The 19,389-nt window shown below is 42.4% G+C and overlaps 1 protein-coding gene across 1 annotated transcript in view; it reads right to left on the bottom strand.

The window, feature by feature from the left end:
- Window positions 1–19,389, bottom strand: part of DAG1 (dystroglycan 1) — a 70,304-nt gene that overhangs the window by 13,231 nt on the left and 37,684 nt on the right. The window contains 1 exon segment of the mRNA NM_001033992.1: window positions 7,760–8,142. Within this exon segment, the coding sequence (NP_001029164.1) occupies window positions 7,760–8,035 (276 nt within the window). The 5' untranslated portion in view covers window positions 8,036–8,142.

Consider the following 19,389-nt stretch of genomic DNA (forward strand, 5'->3'; position numbering starts at 1 on the left):
ACAAACCCTTGGGAGGGTCGTTTGGGCCCAAGTGGTGGCACCTTCCAACCAACATCTCTAGACAGGGCAGTCCCAGGAGTTTAGATTAGGACCTTCCCTGCATCCCCCACAGATATCAGAGAGTCTCTGCAATCTATTTCTTTTCTTTTCTTTAAGATTTTATTCATTTGAGAGAGAGAGAGTGCACGCAAGCAGGGGGGAAGAGTAGAGGGAGAGGGACAAGCACTCTGCACTGAGTGTAGAGTCAGACACATAGCTCAATCCCATGACCCTGAGATCATGACCTGTGTCAAAATTAAGAGTCAGCGACTTAACCAACTGAGTCATCCAGACAGCCCTTTAGTGGTCCATTTCAAAGTGGCATAGACTGCTGCCCTGGGATACCCCATGACTTAGGTCTAGCAGCCTTCCCTGGTAAAGTCCCTGCCATCCCTAAGAGCTGGTCACTGGCTCTTGACCTTTCAGGTCCCCACTCCTCAGCCAAGTTCAAAGATGGGTCAACCTGGAGCCATCTATGGATGGGTACCATAACAGAACACCCTAGAGGCACTGAGACATGAGATGATCAAGGCATCCTCTAGGCAGGCCTACCGTGTGGTCTCCTCTGCATAGGGAGATAGGAAATGGTCCTTTTGATGGAGTCTGAGCTTCCAGTCAAGTTTCAGGGACCCCCATGGTGCTAACTTGTATCAGGGTGATCCTGTATCTGGGCCCTTGACTATGACAATAAGACATATCTACTCTGTGGCCAAGCTCAGCTTCTGTAAATGACGCACATGGACAGTCACATGACTGACTGGGCTGCAGGGAGATAGCACAGGTCAACAAGAAAAGCCTCTGGCTTGAGATCAAAGAGCCAAAACTTTGTCCCCACATAAGGTGAGGAACCACAGTGCAAGTGGGTATGAAGAGCCTTTACTTTGCCAGGTAAAGCAGAGCCATACCCATGAGACAATCTTTAGTAGACATCCAAGACTCAAACCAGCACATGGCTCTTGACACAAAGGCCAAGGCCACAGGATCACATTCTGAACACAACTTGTCCTGTCCAGCCAGTGCTCTTCAGATCTGAGTTATGAAGCATTTTACCTGATGTTAACTGTTCTCATCTAAAAATGAAAATTAATCTTTCTCCTCCCAAAGGGACAGCTTAGCAAAGTTACAGCCATTAATAAAATTCTCAGAATCAGTCAGTACCTCAATCCCAACATCATCTATTTTTACTTTATCATATTCTTTCAGCCCTTGTCAGTAAATTAAAAAAAAAAAAAAAAAAAAAACAACACAGAAGTAAAGTCTACACTTGAGTAAGTATTTGAGTTGATATGTCTGGGCAAATGTCATTCTTACAACCCACCCCCAAAGATGCCTTCCCTCGCCAACCCGCATTTCCCGGTGTGCTGTGTTCACAAGGGGTTCATTCAGAGCTAGGGAACACCCACTCAAGGCAGGAAGAAACTGCAGTTCATCTCATGCAGGCGGAGTTGCCACAAAGCTCTCAAGCATCCAAAGAAACGGTTCTTTCATGAGTTCCCCTTCCTGGCCAAAAAGAGTATCCATTGTTCTCAGGGGAACAATTGGGGGCCCACGCCAGCAGCTGAGAGCACAGCCCCAGTAAGGGCTGCTCCCAGTCTGCCGACATCTTGGGCCGAGGGAAAGTCCACATTGTCTCCAGGCAAGGAGGATAAGGGAAAGCAAAAATGAAAGCCAACCTTGCAGGCTCTACCAAAATGAGACATCTGAAGGGGCAGGCAATTATTTCATGAGATGCAATGATGTCTCTCCTGACCACCCTAAGAAAGACGGGGTAAGAACATCTCTAGACACATAATCACCTTCCTCAGCCAGCTCCTCGCTTACTCAAGTCAGAGCAGAGACATCTGCAGAGAACTAGAGCCAATCCTGAGGAAGGCAAGAGTCAAGATGGGTAACTCACACTGTGGCCAACTCAGGAAAGCTGTTGATCTAGCCAACAAAGGCCAAGCTGGCTTCTGTGGGACCCATCCCCACAAATCCTGACAAGGAGGGATGGTGATCTAGGGTCCAAAGGCATCTATGAGAGCGAAAGATAGGTGATCTGGAGTGAGCTTTGCATACAGGTATCCAATCTGGTCCAAGGGAACACATGCAAGGACTACCTGCTTTAGTGTCCCAAGTCCACAGGAGAGAACAGAGTTCTGAGGCACAAGTCTCTCCAGAAGGCCATGCCAGCCACTGGGCCTGGAGGCATCCCACAGCCCCTGCTGGCATCATCAGGTCAGGGGAATCCATCTGGGAGTTAAGCTGGGGTCGATAACAGCGAATTGATTTCTTCAGGCAGTGCTAGAGTAGAGAAGGGGAAGCAGCAGGTGCTGGCCAAGCTGAAACAGAACAGGGCTATCTGGACATGAAAGGGTATCAGGGATGAGGCAGAGCAGAGAGTCCAGGACCTCAGGGCTACCTCCTCCAGGCAGATGGGTCCCCTCTTCTTTTATTTCCTTGCAGCCTGGTATATAAAGCACAGGAAAGCCCTTGCTTTGGGAAGTCGAAGTTACCTGATAGGTACATTCGGCTGATGCAAAGCAACACACCCTCTGCTATGGTGACTCCCAGAGTTGCTACAACCTCCTAAAATACTCAGCATAACCACACAGGTTCAATGCACACAGTACAAACAAGGCTTGGGTAGGTGGCCAGGGTGGCTCACTTAGAATAAGATTTACTTACCCCTTCAACAGACTATTGCTTAGTCTGTTGCAAACACTGACTTATTCCATCACCAGTCCCCATGCTTATCCCTGGACTAGTCACAGCAAGAAGGACAACCAGTCACAGCAAGAAGGACAACCACACTATCAAATCTCACCAGATCTCAGGACAGGGCTATGCTCTGCCTGTGAACCTTTATCAGGCAACTCAGCCATGTCCAAAATGGCTAGAAAACCAACCCTCACCTAGGAACCCTACATGAGGCTCGGACAAGCTTAGTCTCATAGGCTTTGACAATCCAAAGCAGGTTTATAGGGATCCTGAAAGGGTCCTCATTCCCTCTGCCAGCCCATAAACATCTGAGGAGCTACTATGTGATGGGAGTCAACCATAAAAACTAATAGAAAACAAGAATTTCAAGCATAGAAATTTGCTAAGAAGATAACATAAGGTTTTATGGGAAAGCTCCTTTCATCAGGATGTAGGGGAAGGACTCAAGATGAGCCTGAAAGAGGTGACAGGATCCAGGCCAATAGAAGAAAGTGGGTGTCAGAGGCCAGGGTGGACCCTGAGCTTGGCATGTTCCTGGGGTAAGAAAGAGGACAGTGTGGCTGCGGCATGACATGCAAAGGGAAAGGGGAGAAAGGAAAGTCCAGGGGCCAGATCGCATGGGACTTGATCCTAAGTGCAGCTCAGTAACAACTGGGAGAAGGGGAGGTGTTAGCAGATTTCAGCTTTACCAAGATAAGGACATCTCTTCCCTCCGTGTGGAAGTCTGAGGAGTCAAGAACAGAGAGAGGGAGCCTGGGAAGAGGCAAGTAAGTGGTAGTTTGGATGATGGTAGTAGTAGTGATGGATACCATTTGAAGTCACCTCAACAACACTCCTTGGGACCAAGATCTGAACTATCCCTCACATATATAAGAATATCAGGCAAGTCATTAAGTTATATTCCCAAAGAATACTTAATGACCATGAGGAAAAAACTCAAGCTATAGTTAATTTTAAAAGGTAGGTTTAGGGTTGCCTGTGTGGCCAGTCGGTTGAGCATCTGATTCTTGGTTTTGTTTCCAGTTATGATCTCAAGGTCATGAGATCGAGCCTGGTGTCAGGCTCTGCCATCAGTGAGGAATCTGCTTGGGGTTCTCTCTCCCTTTCCCTCTGCCCCTGCACATGCTCTCTCTAAAATATATAAATAAACCTTTAAAAAAAAAAAAGTAGGTTTAAAATATGTCCAGGATGGGAGCACCTGGGTGGCTCAGTTGCTTAAGCCTCCAACTCCTGATTTCAGGTCAGGTAATGATCTCAGGATCATGGGATCGAGCCCTGCATCAGCTCTGAGCTTAGTGGGGAGTCTGCTTGAGATCTTCTCCCTCTCCCTCTGCCTCTCCCTCTGCCTCTCCCCACCCCTGCTCTCTCAGATAAATTTTGTTTTTGTTTTTTTTTTTACTTATTTATCTGAGAGAAAGTATGTGCAGAAGCTGGAGGAGGGGCAGAGGGAGAGAATCCCCAAGCAGACTCCCCGCCAAACATGGACTCTGACATGGGGCTCAATCCCAAGATCAGAGACCATGACCTGAGCCAAAATTAAAGTTAATTTTTTTTTAAATTTTTATTTATTTGTGATAGTCACAGAGAGAGAGAGAGAATGAGGCAGAGACACAGGCAGAGGGAGAAGCAGGCTCCATGCACTGGGAGCCCGACGTGGGATTCGATCCCGGGTCTCCAGGATCGCGCCCTGGGCCAAAGGCAGGCGCCAAACCGCTGCGCCACCCAGGGTTCCCCCCTGAGCCAAAATTAAATGTCAGACACTCAACCAACTGAGCCACCCAGGTGCCCCAATATATAAATCTTAAAAAAAAAAAAGATTTATTTATTTGAGAGAGAGACAGACAGAGAGACCAGCAGGGAGTGAGGCAGAGAGAGAGGGAAAGAAGCAGACTCCCTACTGAGCAGAGCCCAATGTGGGGCTCAATCTCACAGTCCTGATATCATGACCTGAGCACCAATCAAGAGTCAGATGTTAAACGGACTGTTAATGAATAAATAAACTGTTAATAAATAACAAGAACAAAATTAAAGCTTACAAAATTTAAAAAAATATATGGCCAGTATGATTCTAGGTCTAAGATGTCTGCCTATGTGTGATACGGACACATGAACACAGAAAAGTGATAGAAGAGTTCACCCTGGGATCCCTGGGTGGCGCAGCGGTTTGGCGCCTGCCTTTGGCCCAGGGCGTGATCCCGGAGACCCAGGATCGAATCCCACATCGGGCTCCCGGTGCATGGAGCCTGCTTCTCCCTCTCTCTGCCTGTGTCTCTGCCTCTCTCTCTCTCTGTAACTATCATAAATAAATAAAAATTAAAAAAAAAAAAAAAAAAAGAGTTCACCCTGAGTGGTAAGAACCACAAGAGATTTTCCTTTCTCCCTTTTCTACAATACACATCTATATATCATTATTATAATGAGAAAAAAGAAAACAACTTTTTTTATATAAAGATTTATCAATCCTGTTTCACATATAGGGAAATCAAAACTCCAGAGATGAAGTCAGGGTTTCTGATCTGATTTTCCATCCCACACAACCCTGATGGTAAGATTATCTGGAACGAAGAGTCACACATTTTCATCTGTTTTTCAACAGGCTGCTCAGCTACTAAATGGTCTGCTCTCTACAGATAAATGTGCTCAGATAAAATCCTGTTTTCCCAGTAAAATCTCTTTACTCCCCTGGTGAATAAGCCTGTTAAATATTTCTCTGCCAGATACAGAAAAGAAAATACTCAGCTCACTGTATTGATTCAAGGCACCTCTCGTCAAAACTAATCTATGTAAAACATTCCAATGACCACTGGAACAAGGGTAACCACTACAGGGTTTGGATATTCAGAAGATCAAACGTAAAGCTGGACAAGGACTGTACTTCCAAAACTGCCATTCTTCTTTTTCTTATGGTCAGACTAGCAACTTGGCTTGGTGGGGCATTATGAAAATTATATGGAAATCATTTGTAAGCTAGAACGAGCTCTGTGGAAGTAAGCCAGGATCTTTAGAATATGACCACCTCTGAGCTCAGAAGGCCACCCTGAGAACAAGCCATGACCTAAAGAGAAGGGTGCCAACAGGGAGAATGAAGGGAGCACAAAGAAGGTACAGGTAAAGAATGAGTCCACCAAGATTCAAGGGAAAGCATCATAGAGCCACCTCTGTGGGAAGAAAGGCAGAGCATTTGTGACCATCTCTAATCTAGATACCTGGGGACTATGGGTCTGAGAGGAGAAAGTTTTGACCAATGAGTACAATGAAATGCTGCTATACAAGTCATCAAGTCAGGCCTTAAAGACTAGCAGCTTCCACTTCCTGTTTCTTGGAATACCCAATCTTAGAACCCAGCTATTATGCTGTGGGGAAATCTAAGCAACCCACGGAAAGGTCTACATGGAGAATAACCAAGGACTCTGACCAACACCTCAGCTAAGCTCCCTGTCAACAGGCAACACCAAATTGCCACCCATGAATGAGCCATCTTGGAAGCAGATCCTCTAGTCCCAGATAAGCCATTCTAGCCAGTGTCATGAAGCAGAAATGAGGTTTCCAGATGAGCTTTGACTCTCTGAATTCCTGGCCACAAAACTGTGAGCAAAACAATCTGGTAGTATTTTTTTTAAGATTTTAATTTATTTGTTCATGAGAGACACACACAGAGAGAGGCAGACACAGGCAAAGGGAGAAGCAGGCTCCTCAAGCAGAGCCTGATGTGGGACTTGATCCCAGGACTCTGGGACCACGCCCTGAGCCAAAGGCAGACGCTCAACCACTAAGCCACCTAGGCAACCCACAAACTGGTAGTTTTAAAACACTAACTTTTGGTGGTTTAAACAGACCAACAGATAACCAGAACACTAGGTCTATGTTGAAGTCTAAAGGCAAAAGAGATATAAAAATTACCATAACAAAGTATAAATCTTGAAATATTTTCAGTTCATTGTCAAGCCACACCTCTGGGGGAAGAATGCTATAGGACAACTATGACCATGAGCCAGATGTGGCCTACCACCTGTTTTTGTATGGCCCATTAGCTAAAAATGGTTTTTGCATATTAAAATTATTGAGAAAAAAAAAGTATCTTTTGACATGTGAAAATACATGAAATTCAAATTTCAGTTTTAGTATCCGTAAGTTTTATTGGAACATGCTCATGCCCATTCATTTATATATTATCTATGACTAGTTTTACACTATACTGGCAGAGCTGAGGAATTGCAACAGAAACCACATGGCCTGCAAAGCCTAAAATATTTACTATCTGGCCCTCTATGAAAAAGAGATGTTCATAACTAGAGGGGTACACCCTAGTCATCATGTGGCCACTGTGCAAACTCACTCAGGATCCAGGGGAAATTCCAAGGACCCACAATCCCAGACAAAGGGATGGTGCTTCTTGACACAAAAGCTTCATATTTTGCCTGATTTCCAACCTGGGTCAGCCAAGATAAAGATACTCTTTTGTTACATGCGTCTCTCTGGATTGCTTCTCCAAAGGAGATGGGGCAAGGCTGAAGTCTGGGTACTAATTCTGGTTCTAAAGTGATCAAATACATTAGTAAACATACAACACCAAATGATAGCAAAACTCCAATATTTATTTATACTTTATTTTATAAAAATAGGTTCAAATCCTTTTTTAAAGTTCTGTATTTCTTGGATTTAATACCATGGTTAATGAAAGATCTTTTCCTACACATAAGCCCTTCTATCAAATCCTAATCCAATGACCAATCTTTCAAACTACAGATGTTAAAGGCTTTTTAATGGTAACGCCTTCAAAAATGGAAGCAGAAATAAAAGTTTAGGATGCTATTCGGAGATATCTGGGGACCCTCTTGTGAGTATTTTGGTGGTTGTCCTTCTCTTAAGGTAACTGCACAGGTCCTAGAAGAATTGAGCTCAGAATTGCTGGAACTTAGAATGGAAAACTAAAAAAAAAACACAAAAAACAAAAAAACAAAAAACAACAAAGCAGATGAGAATTCTTCCTCATTCACATAAGCTTTATATCCAGTCTCACCTTGACGAGTTCTCCATTGGAGGCAATTAAATCCATGGGAATGGTCACTCGAAATGAGCGCCCAACGACAGCTATGCCATCAGGAATACCCACCACTGTGGGAACAGCCTCGTGAAGGTCTGAGAGCACTGAGTGCATGGATGCCTCGAGCTGGTTCTCCCAGTCCCTGCCAGCCTCTGAAGGCCAATGGGACTGAGCCATGGCCACAGAGAGCAGAAGGAGAAAGGTCCTCCCCCAGAGGGGGAGCAGTAGCGAAAGGCCCGCAGACATCCTCATTCCGGCCTGAGTCTGCTCTAGCCAGACAGTCTCACCAAGAAAGGAGGCAAGTGATGTGGTCCCAGAGCTGGGTCCTCACCCTCTGTACACCTGCTCCATCCCAGGGCCTGAAAAAGAAGAAGAGTAGACTCAGACTTTAGCAAACCCCATGATTTCCAGTTGTACACAAGTAGTTACTACCCTGAATATTGACAAGAACATCTACACTGAGTTGGATCAAGTCTTACCCTGTGCTGTCCAGGACAGAGGCACCAGCTAAATGTGGCCATCGAGCACTAGAAATGTGGCAGGCCCATTAAGTGTTAAAAACGCACTGGATTTTGGAAAGTTGGCATAAAAAAGGAATGTAAGATATCTCAATACTTTCTATTGATTACATATTGAAACGATATTATTTTGGACATAAAATATATTAAATAAAATGTTAAGTAAATAATGCATACTAACAAATGACAAATAAAGAAATGTGTTAAATAAAATACATTACTGAAATTAATTCCCTTATTTTTATTTTTTCATGTGGCTGCCAGAAAATATTAAATCACACGTGTGGCTCTCATTATATTGCTGTTGGGCAGTGCTGCTCTACACCCAACTCAGAGTTTACAGTAAACACAGAAGTCATGAAGACACAATCAGACAAATCTAGAATGTGGGGCCTTCTACAAGATAACTGGCCTCATCTATCTAAATGCTGATACCCCTAAACACAAAGAGGGTATCCTTGTGTTCTAGACTTAGAGATAGTATCTAGATGTAGCGTGCGTGTCTTGACTGGATGGATTTACTTAACATAAAAATTAAAAAAAAAACACATAAGCCCAGCTCCAAAAGGAGTAATTGGGGAATTTTGTCTCTGGGCTGGATATTGGATTTATTGTTAATTTTCTTTTATTTTTTTTTTTTTAAGATTGATTGATTGATTGATCTGCCAGAGAGAGCACAAGAAGGGGGAACAGCAGAGGAAGAGGGAGAGGGAGAAGCAGGCTCCCCACCAAGCGGAGAGCTTGATCCCAGAACCCTGGGATTCTGACCTGAGCCAAAGGCTCTTAGGTGAAATGATAGTGGTATGGTTCTATAAGAGACAGTCTTTAATTTTGAAGGATTTAGGGATGAAGTATTAAAATCTCTGCAATTCACTTTGAAATGTTTCAAGGGAGGAAAATGTTTGTATATAGAGAGATCAAGCAATATGGCTCATATAAAAATTATTAAGTCTTAAAACAATGCCTTTAGGGTGGCTTGGTTAAGCATCAGTTAAGTTGTCCAACTCTTGATTTCAACACACGTCATGATCTTAGGGTTTGTTTGTTTTTTTTTAAGATTTTATTTTATTTATTCATGAGAGACACACACACAGAGAGAAAGAGAGAGGTAGAAACACAGGCAGAGGGAGAAGCAGGCTCCATGCAGGGAGCCCGATGCGGGACTTGATCCCAGGGTCCTGGGATCATGCCCTGAGCTAAAGGCAGGTGCTCAACCGCTGAGCCACCCAGGCGTCCCTGATTCTAGGGTTTTGAGATCGAGCCCTGTATCTGCACAATGGGCATGGAGCCTGCTTAAGATTCTCTCCTCCCTCTATCCCCCCACCCCCACAAAAAAAAAAACAAGAAATGATACATTTGATGAGACTAAAAAATCAAGTATTTGCACAGACAAGTTCAGCAACTGCCCACTCCTCACACCCCAAGCATTAATCACAGGACTCATTTATTAAACATGTATTTGCAAACTCAGTGCCAGTGAACAAAACTTACTTGGCATCTCTTGCTTCACATCCCCAAAAGAGAGATTAGAACCCTGCACATTGTCCCTCATACCCTTCATTTTCTTCAATGCAGGCCTCTCAGAACATCTGCCCTGAGGCTGACAGACACACAGATGTATTGTGGAACTTGCTGGGTGTCCACAAGGTGACCATAGTCATCACAAGCAATTTCCCATTCTAGAAAAGGAGCCCTATGCTGAGCTAAGCTGCTGAGGGGCCACATATTTTTTGACTGGGGTAATGCAAAGTAAATAATATGGCTTAAAAAAACAGGTCACTGAAGTGGGCAGTGTACGGTAAAGTCAATGCAAATCCAAGCCAATTTTAACCCGGTTGGGTTTTGGTGTTTTGTTTTGCTATCGATTCTGCCAAACCTGTTCCTATTTTGTTTTTGAACTAAAATTCATGAGACAGCCAAAACCCAAGTAAAATAATTGTGACGGTTAGGAATCCTAGGTTACCAAACAAAGGCTTATCATAAAGCTACTGTATATAAGCAGCATTACACCAACAGAATAGAAGTGGACTGTGGAACCTGAGGGAGAGCCCAAAATCAGCTTGCAAAGGAGCTGTTCAAAGGTGCCAGGACCAATGGCCATCTATATACAAAATCAGCCTGCTTCTCCCTCTGCCTCTGTGTGCCTCTCATGAATATTTTTTTTTTAAAGAAGACATCAAAAAATAAAGCATAAAAGGAAAAAACAACTGGACTTCCACTTCTAAGAAGATAAGGTAAATATATTTTTCCATCAGTTTCCCAGTAAATACAACAAAAAAATCCTAGACATCATATATAAAATAAACATGAGACTCAAAAAAGTCAAAAGAAGGCAGCAGACCAGTGAGGGACCTCAGGACTCAAGGAAAGACACAGTAGTGAGTTCCCTGGGTTTTCTTTTTGCCTCATACATTCCAGATTTGGAGCTGAAGAAGCTGGCAACCCAGAAATGCCAACAGATGACACAAAAAAGAGTCCCAACAAAAGTCTGTTCTCTTTAGCCAAAGGAGCAGGAACGGGGTAGCCTAGCAAGACAGAAAACATTTAGACAATAACAGCTCTATTCTAGCCAAACACCACAGAAAAAACTATGGCCCCACTCCCACCCATGCCAGCAAAGGCCAATGGAGAGCCTTAGACTTCCACCCTCATGAGGCTGTAACAAGGCTCCCTAATATCCCCACTGGAGTGGTATCAGAGAAGGCCAAGTAGGGAGCTGGGACTTTTATCCCCACTGGCCAGTAACAATGCACCATCTCTCCTACTCCTCTAGTCCCTCCCTTGGTGTCAGTGGAAACCAAACCTAGATATCTATGCCCACTCAAACAGTAACAAGGAGTATCTCCCACTGCAGGAATGGTGTCAGAGGAGGACTAGTATCAGAATTTTTATCACTGCTCAAGGTAAAGAGGCCCAGGGAACTAGAATTCCCATGCCTAGCCAGCAGTTAACAGACTTCATCAGGCTTCAGGTGTCAAAAAAGACTGAGTGAGGCAAACAAACAAAAAAAGCAGATTCTTAAATACAGAGAATAAACTAGTACTTGCCAGAGGAGAAGTGGGTTAGGGGGATGGATAAAATAGATATAGGTGATTAAAGGATACAACATGGGGCACTTGGGTGGCTCAGCAGATTAAGCCTCTGACTCTTGATTTCAGCTCAGGTCATGATCTCAGGGGTCCTGAGATCAAGCATTGAATTGGGGTTCACTCTGAGCAGGGAGTCTTGCTTCTCTCCTTCTCCCTGTACCTCCACCCGCCACTCACACTGCTCTCTTGCTCTCTCTCTCAAATAAATAAATCTCAAAAAAAAAAAAAAAAGTATAGACTTTCAGTTATAAAATAAATAAGTCAGGGGATCCCTGGGTGGCTTAGCGGTTTGGCGCCTGCCTTTGGCCCGGGGCGCAGTCCTGGGGTCCCGGGATCGAGTCCCGCGTCGGGCTCCCAGCATGGAGCCTGCTTCTCCCTCTGCCTGTGTCTCTGCCTCTCTCTCTCTATGTCTATCATAAATAAATAAATAAATAAATAAGTAAATAAATAAATAAATAAATATTAAATAAAATAAAATAAGTCATGGAGATAAGAAGTACAGCATAGGAAATATAGTCAATAATACTGTAATAACGTTTGATGACAGATGGTGACTATGTTTATCATGGTGAGCACAGAGGAATGTATAGAACTACTGAGTCACTATATTGTCCTCCTGAGACTGATAGAATATTGTATGTTAATTATACTTCAATTAAAAAAACAAAAAAAAGGTTGAGTAAGGAACCTTCTACCTTTACTTCCCAGGAATCAGGCAGTACCTCCCTTCTCCTTCCCCTGCCAGAGTATCAGAAAACGCCAGGTAAAACAGAATCAGAGTTTCAGGACAAAAGAAAAATTGTTCAGGTTTTAATCAAAAACCACTCATCAAGGGCACCTGGGTGGATCAGATGGCTAGGTATCCAACTTTTTGTTTCAGCTCAAGTCATGATCTCAGGGTTTGCAACTGAGCCCCACATCGGGTTCCCCACTAGTTGTGGAGCCCACTTAGCATTCTCTCTCCCTCTCCCTCTGCCCTCGGGGTGTGTGCATGCATGTGCTTGTTGGCTCTCTCTCCCTCTTTCTCCTCCTTTCAAAAAAAAGAAAAATCACTCTTCATACCAAGAACAAGGAAGATCTCAAACTGAATTTAAAGATAGTCAATAGATGTCAATACCGAGATGACAAGGATAGGTGGAAAATAAAAGAACAGAAAAAAGATATAACATGCACATATTAATTAAGAGAAAACAAGAATGGCTATATCAATATCAGATAAAGTAGACATCAGAGCAAAGAAAATTACCAGAGAAAGAGGGAAATTATATAATGATAGAAGGCCCAAGCTACCAACAGTAACAATCTTAAATGTACAATTCTAAATGTACCAAACAATAAAGCTATAAAATTTGTGAAGCAAAAACTGATAGAACTAAAAAGAAAAATAAACAAATCCACAATTCTAGTTGGAAACTTCAATACCATGCTTTCAACAATTGACAGAGCACTAGAAAGAGAATTAGCAAGGATACAAAAGAATTTAAAAATATCATCAATCGACATGATCTAATTAACACTTATAGAGCCCTCCACATGACAACAGCCGAACATACATGCTTTTCAAATGTCCATGGAACATACAGGTCCAGATAAACCATATCTAGGGCCATAAAATAAACCCTAAAAAACTTAAATGAAGTAATACTGAATGTGTCCTCTAACACAATGGAATCAAATTAGAAATCAGTAACAGAAGGTAAAAGGAAAATCTCCAAACACTCAAAAACCATGCAACATTCTAAATAATCCTTGGGTCAGAGAGGAGGTCTCAAAGGAAATAAAAAATTACACTAAACTGAATGAAGATAAAAACACATTTGTGGAAAAAAAAAACCACACACATTTGTGGGGTATGTTAAAATTTGTGGAACACAGCTAAAGCAGTGCTTAGAAATGAATTTATAGCATTAAATCCACCAGAAAAAAAAGGAAAAGTCTCAAAACAATAATCTTATGCTCCCATCAAAATAAGCTTAAAACGGGCAGCCCGGGTGGCCCAGTGGTTTAGTGCTGCCTTCGGTCTGGGGTGTGATCCTGGAGACCCGGGATCGAGTCCCGCATTGGGCTCCCTGCATGGAGCCTGCTTCTCCCTCTGCCTGTGTCTCTGCCTCTTTCTCTCTCTCTGCCTCTCATGAATAAATAAAATAAAAAATTTTTTTAAAAAACTTAAAAAAAAGCAGAATAAACCAAAAGCAAGCACAAGGAGAAAAACAGAGTAGAAATCAATGAAAGTGAAAACAAAAATAGAAAGATCAATGGAAATAAAACCTGATTCTCTCAAAATATTAGTAAAATTGATGAATCTCTAGTAAGACTAACAACAACAAAAAGTCAGAAATTACCAATATCAGGAATTAAACAGGGGATATCACTATAGATCCACAGATTAAAAAAAAAAAAAAGTTAAGTAAGGAGGGGCACCAGGCTGGCTCAATCAAGTAGATCATGTGACTCTTAATCTCAAGGTCCTGAGTTTGAGTCCCACATTGGGCAGAAAGATTACTTAAAAAAAAAAGATTCAACAAATCGAAATAAAATAGACCAATTCCTTAAATAATACAAGCTACCAATTCGCCCAGTATCACATAAACAATTTCTAGGGATACCTTGGTGGCTCAGCAGTTGAGCATCTGCCTTCAGCTTAGGGTGTGATCCTGGGTCCAGGGATTGAATCCCAGATCACATTTGGGGATGTGATCCCTGCGGGGAGCCTGCTTCTCCCTCTGCCTATGTCTCTTCCTCTCTCTCTGTCTCTCATGAATAAATAAATAAAATCTCTAAAATTTTTTTTAATTTTTAAAAAAATTTCTATTAAGAATACTACTAAGGAATTTGCATTTGTTATTTAAAAACACCCACAAAGGGATCCCTGGGTGGCGCAGCGGTTTGGCGCCTGCCTTTGGCCCAGGGCGTGATCCTGGAGACCCGGGATCGAATCCCACGTCGGGCTCCCGGTGCATGGAGCCTGCTTCTCCCTCTGCCTGTGTCTTTGCCTCTCTCTCTCTCTCTGTGTGTGTGTGTGACTATCATAAATAAATTTTAAAAATTAAAAAAAAAAAGGAAGATCACAGGATACAAAATAAACATACAAAAATAGCTTGTATTTCTACATGCTAGAAATGAACAAGTAGACACCAAATTTAAAAGAGAATACCGTTGGGACGCCTGGCGTGGCTCAGCAGTTGAGTGTTTGCCTTCTGCCCAGGGCATCATCCTGGAGTCCTGGGACCCTGGGACTGAGTCCTACATCGGGCTCCCTGCATGGAGCCTGCTTCTCTTTCTGCCTATGTCTCTGCCCCTCTCTCTCTCTCGTTCTGTGTCTCTCATGAATAAATAAAATCTTAAAATAAAATATAATACCATTTCAATCACTCAAAAAATGAATACCTAGTGTAAATCTAACAAAACACATATAGGATTCATATGCTGAAAACTACACAACACTGGTGAAAGAAATCAGAGGATCTCAACAAACGAAAGGACATACTGTGTTAATGGTTGGAAGGCTCAACACAGTAAAGGTGTCAGTTCTCGCCAAACTGTTTACAGATTTTTAATAGACTAAACTATGGCCATCCAAAGATATAAAGTCTCAAACCATGTAATCTGTAAATGTTAGTTTACAGGAAGAGTCTTGCAGATTGATTAAATTAAAAATCTTGACATACAGAGATTACCCAGGTGGGCTTTAAATCCAACCACATCTGTCATTGTAAGAGAGAGGCAGAGGGAGATTATATATACCAGGGAGGAAGAAGGGGATGTGAAAATTGAGAAAGAATCAAGTGATGTGGCCACAAACCAAGAAATGCCAACAGTCAGAAAGTAGAGACAAGGAATAAATTCCTCCCTGGGGCCCACAGAGGGAGTAGAGGCCACACCAACTCTTTGATTTTGGACTTCTGGTCTCCAGAGCTAAGAGAGAATAAATTTATGTTACTCTAAGCCACTAAGATCATGGAAATTTTTTACAGCAGCCCTAGGAAACTAATGTAAGGTTCAATACAATCCCTATCAAAATCCCAGCAAGAAATTTTATAGATGTTAGGCAAGACTATTCTAAAATTTATATGGAGAGTGCCTAGGTGGCTCAGTGGATTAAGTGTCTGCCTTCAGCTCAGGTCATGATCCCAGGGTCTTGGGACTGAGTCCTGCATTGGGCTTCCTGCTCAGCAGGGAGTCTGCTTCTCCTTCTGCCTGTGCCCTTCCTCTCCACTTGTGTTCTCTCTCCTTCTCTCTCAAATAAATAAAATCCAAATAAATAAATAGATAGATATATAAAATTTATATGAAAAGGCAAAAAAACATTAACCAAAAAAAAAAATTTTTTTTTTTTTGAAAAAGAAGAAAAAAAGAGGAATTACTCTAATATCACAACTTAGTGGGGATCCCTGGGTGGCTCAGTGGTTTAGCGCCTGCCTTCGGCCCAGGGTGTGATCCTGGAGTCCCGGGATCGAGTCCTGCATCGGGCTCCCTGTACTGAGAGCCTGCTTTTCCCTCTGCTTCTCCCTTTGCCTCTCTCTCTCTCTCATGAATAAATAAAATCTTAAAAAAAAAAAAAAAAAAAAAAGCTTAGCAAGCTACAATGATCAAGACTATATTAGTGGAGAGACAAATACATAAACCAATGGAACAACTAAAAATCCAGAAATACATTAAATTTTTTAAAGATTTATTTATTTTCTTTTTTTAATATTTTATTTATTTATTCATGAGAGACACAGAAAGAGGCAGAGACACAGGCAGAGGGGAGAAGCAGCCTCCATGCAGAGAGCCCGACATGGGACTCAATCCTAGGTCTCCAGGATCACGCCCTGGGCTGCAGGCGGCGCGGCACTAAACCACTGCGCCACCGGGGCTGCCCCAGATTTATTTATTTTCTTAAGAGAGAGCATATACGCAAGTGCACACAGTGGGCAGAGGCAAAGAGAAAGAGTCTTTTTTTTTTTTTAAGATTTTATTTATTTATTCATGAGAGATACACACAGAGAGAGAGGCAGAGAGAGAAGCAGGTTCCATGCAGGGAGCCCAATGTGGGACTCGATCCCGGACTCGATCCCGGGACTACCTAATCACACCCTGGGCGGAAGGCAGGTGCCAAACCGCTGAGCCACCCAGGATCCCCGGGAAAGAGTCTTTTAAGCAGACTCCATGTTGAGCATGGCAGGGCTCTATCCCATGACCCTGAGATCACAACTTGGGCCAAAACCAACAGTCAGACACTGAACCCACTGTGCCACCCAGGTACCCCTAGATTCTATAAATAGATTTAAACAAGAATGCCCAACTGATTTTTGACAAAGATACAAAAGCAATTCAAAGGGGGAAAATAGTTTTTTCAACAAAGAGTGCAAGCAAGATGTCCTTCAATGGATAAATGGTCAAACTGTGGTATATTCATATCATGGAATACTAATGAGTAATAAAAAGGGATAAACTATTCAGTCATTAAAAAAAAAAAAAAACTATTCATTCATTGAATTATGGTGAGTGTAAAATGCTAATCCTAAAAGGTTACCTATTATATTTTTATACATACATTACATATATGTATTACATATATTTTTATTATATTCTTGAAGTGACAAAATTATAGAAATGGAGAACAGATTAGTGGTTGCCAAGGGTTAAAGAGGCAGTCAGGGCATGAAGGAAGTAGGTATAGCTTTAAAGGGCCACGTGAGGGATCCTGTGGTAATGAAAATATTCTATATTCTGATATATCATTGTCAGTATCCTGGTTGTGATGTTGTACTATAGTTTTGTAAGCTATTACCATGGGGGGAAGTTGGGTAAACCATACACAGGATCTCTGTATTATTTAATGACTATGTGTGAATCCACAATTATCTCAAAAAAATGTTTTAAATCATTAAAAAAGGATAAATTGGAATTAGAATTTTAGGGGTGACTGGGTGGCTAAGTCGGTTAAGTGTCTGCCTTCAATCTAGGTCATGATCCCAGGGTCCTGGATTGAGCCCCACATCAGGCTCCCTGCTCTATGGGCAGCCTGCTTCTCCCTCCCCACCGCTTGTGCTCTCTCTCTTTCAAATAAATAAAGTCTTTTTTTTTTTTTTTAAGATTTTATTTATTCATGAGAGACACACACACAGAGACAGAGAGAGAGGCAGAGAAACAGGCAGAGGGAGAAGCAGGCTCCATGCAGAGAGCCCGATGCAGGACTCGATCCTGGGACTCACACCCTGGGCCAAAGACAGGCAGGCACTAAACCGCAGAGCCAACCAGGGATCCCCTAAATAAAGTCTTATAATTTTATTTTTAAGTAATCTCTACACCCATTGTGGGGTTCAAACTCACAACTCTAATATCAAGAGCCACATGTTTCACTGACTAAACCAGCCAGGTGCCCCTAGAATTTGAATTTTGAATTTCTATACAGTAAAGGATACCATAAAGTTAAAAGGACCAACCACAGCCTGGGAGAGAGCTTTTCCAATGTATATGATGGCTAAAGGATCCCCATCAAAATACATCAGGTGCCCTAAAATAATAAAAATGGGTTAAAGACAAAAGAGAGAAAAGGTAATTCACAGAAGAAACCTGAATAGCAGTCAACATACAAAAGATATTCAACCCATCTTTTACCAATCAGCTGGGTTGCTCAGCTGGTTAAGTGGCTGACTCTTGATTTCGGCTCCATCCTGTTCTCAGGGTCCTGGGATCAAGCCCACATCAGGCTCTATGCTCAATGGGGAGTCTGTTTGAAGGATTTCTCTCCCTCTGTCCTTCCTCCCACTTGCACTAAATTAATCAATCAATCTTAAAAAAAAAAAAAAAAAAAAAACATGTTCAACCTCACTAATAATCAGGGGAAAGAAAATTAAAGAAATGCAAAAAAACTTTCCACGCCATGAGAACAGGCAAAAATGTTCATATGTGACATCATGGAGGGTACAAAAGTAGAGAATGAACCACCTGGCTCGGCCCTTCCACTCCTAGACACATACCTCAAGGAACACACATGCAAAGATACACATATGCACACGAACATCCAGAGACAGAGTGAGCACATCCACTGCAACACTGGAAAGCTGAAAACCACCCCAGCATCCATCAACTGGAGAAAGCACCGACAGCATTTCATGCCATGGAACTCTATAGGACAATTAAAAATGAACTAAAACTTTTAAGAACCAAAATTGATAAATCTCAAAAAGGTTCAGCAGAAAATATGCCCACTGCATAAAGATATTAACACTATTTATGTATAATATTCATGTTGTTTATAGATTCGTATGTATGCAATAAATAAAATCATGCATATGATCTTAAATGCCAAGTTCACTCTAGAAAGAGAGAGTCAAGGGAAAAGGAGGGGCTCACAAGGCCCTCCAAATTTCTAACTGCTCTACTTCCTAAAACAGGATCTTACAAAAACACAACAGAACAGGAGCGCCTGGGTGGCTCAGTAGTTTGAGTGTCTGACTTGGTTTCGGGTCTGGTCATGATGTCAGGGTCGGGGAATCAAGCCCTGTGTCAGATTCCCCACTCAGCAGGGAGTCTGCTCAGGATTCTCTCTCTTCCCCATGCCCCTTCCATGTGTGCATGCCCTCGCTCTAAAAATATATATATAAATAAATAAATCTTTGGCTGAGTACTGCCATCTAAAACTAATAAAAAACCCTGAAACGGTCAGCATGTCCTACTGTGTCTTCTTCACCACCTTCTTAGGATTGGAAAGCCCTGTCCTCATTCATGTGTCTGGCATATTCTGAATGGTGTCCAGATCCCAGGCCCTGGGGCTACTGCCCTGCCCCACCCATCAACCTAGTCTCTGTCCACCTCTACCTCCTGGTGTCCATGTCCCTCAAGTTTACACACCCCTAGTCTTTAGGACAGCGCTTGCTCCCTAAAGGCTCAGAAAAACCCATGTAGCTGCTCTACAAAGATATGAAAAAGGATTTGGAATTCACCCACCTTAGAAAGTAAATGAAGATATTTTATCATTTGGTATGATCCCATCCTCTCAATGCTAGAT

The sequence above is a fragment of the Canis lupus genome, chromosome 20, assembly GCF_011100685.1.
Source record: "Canis lupus familiaris isolate Mischka breed German Shepherd chromosome 20, alternate assembly UU_Cfam_GSD_1.0, whole genome shotgun sequence".
Lineage (NCBI taxonomy): Eukaryota > Metazoa > Chordata > Mammalia > Carnivora > Canidae > Canis > Canis lupus.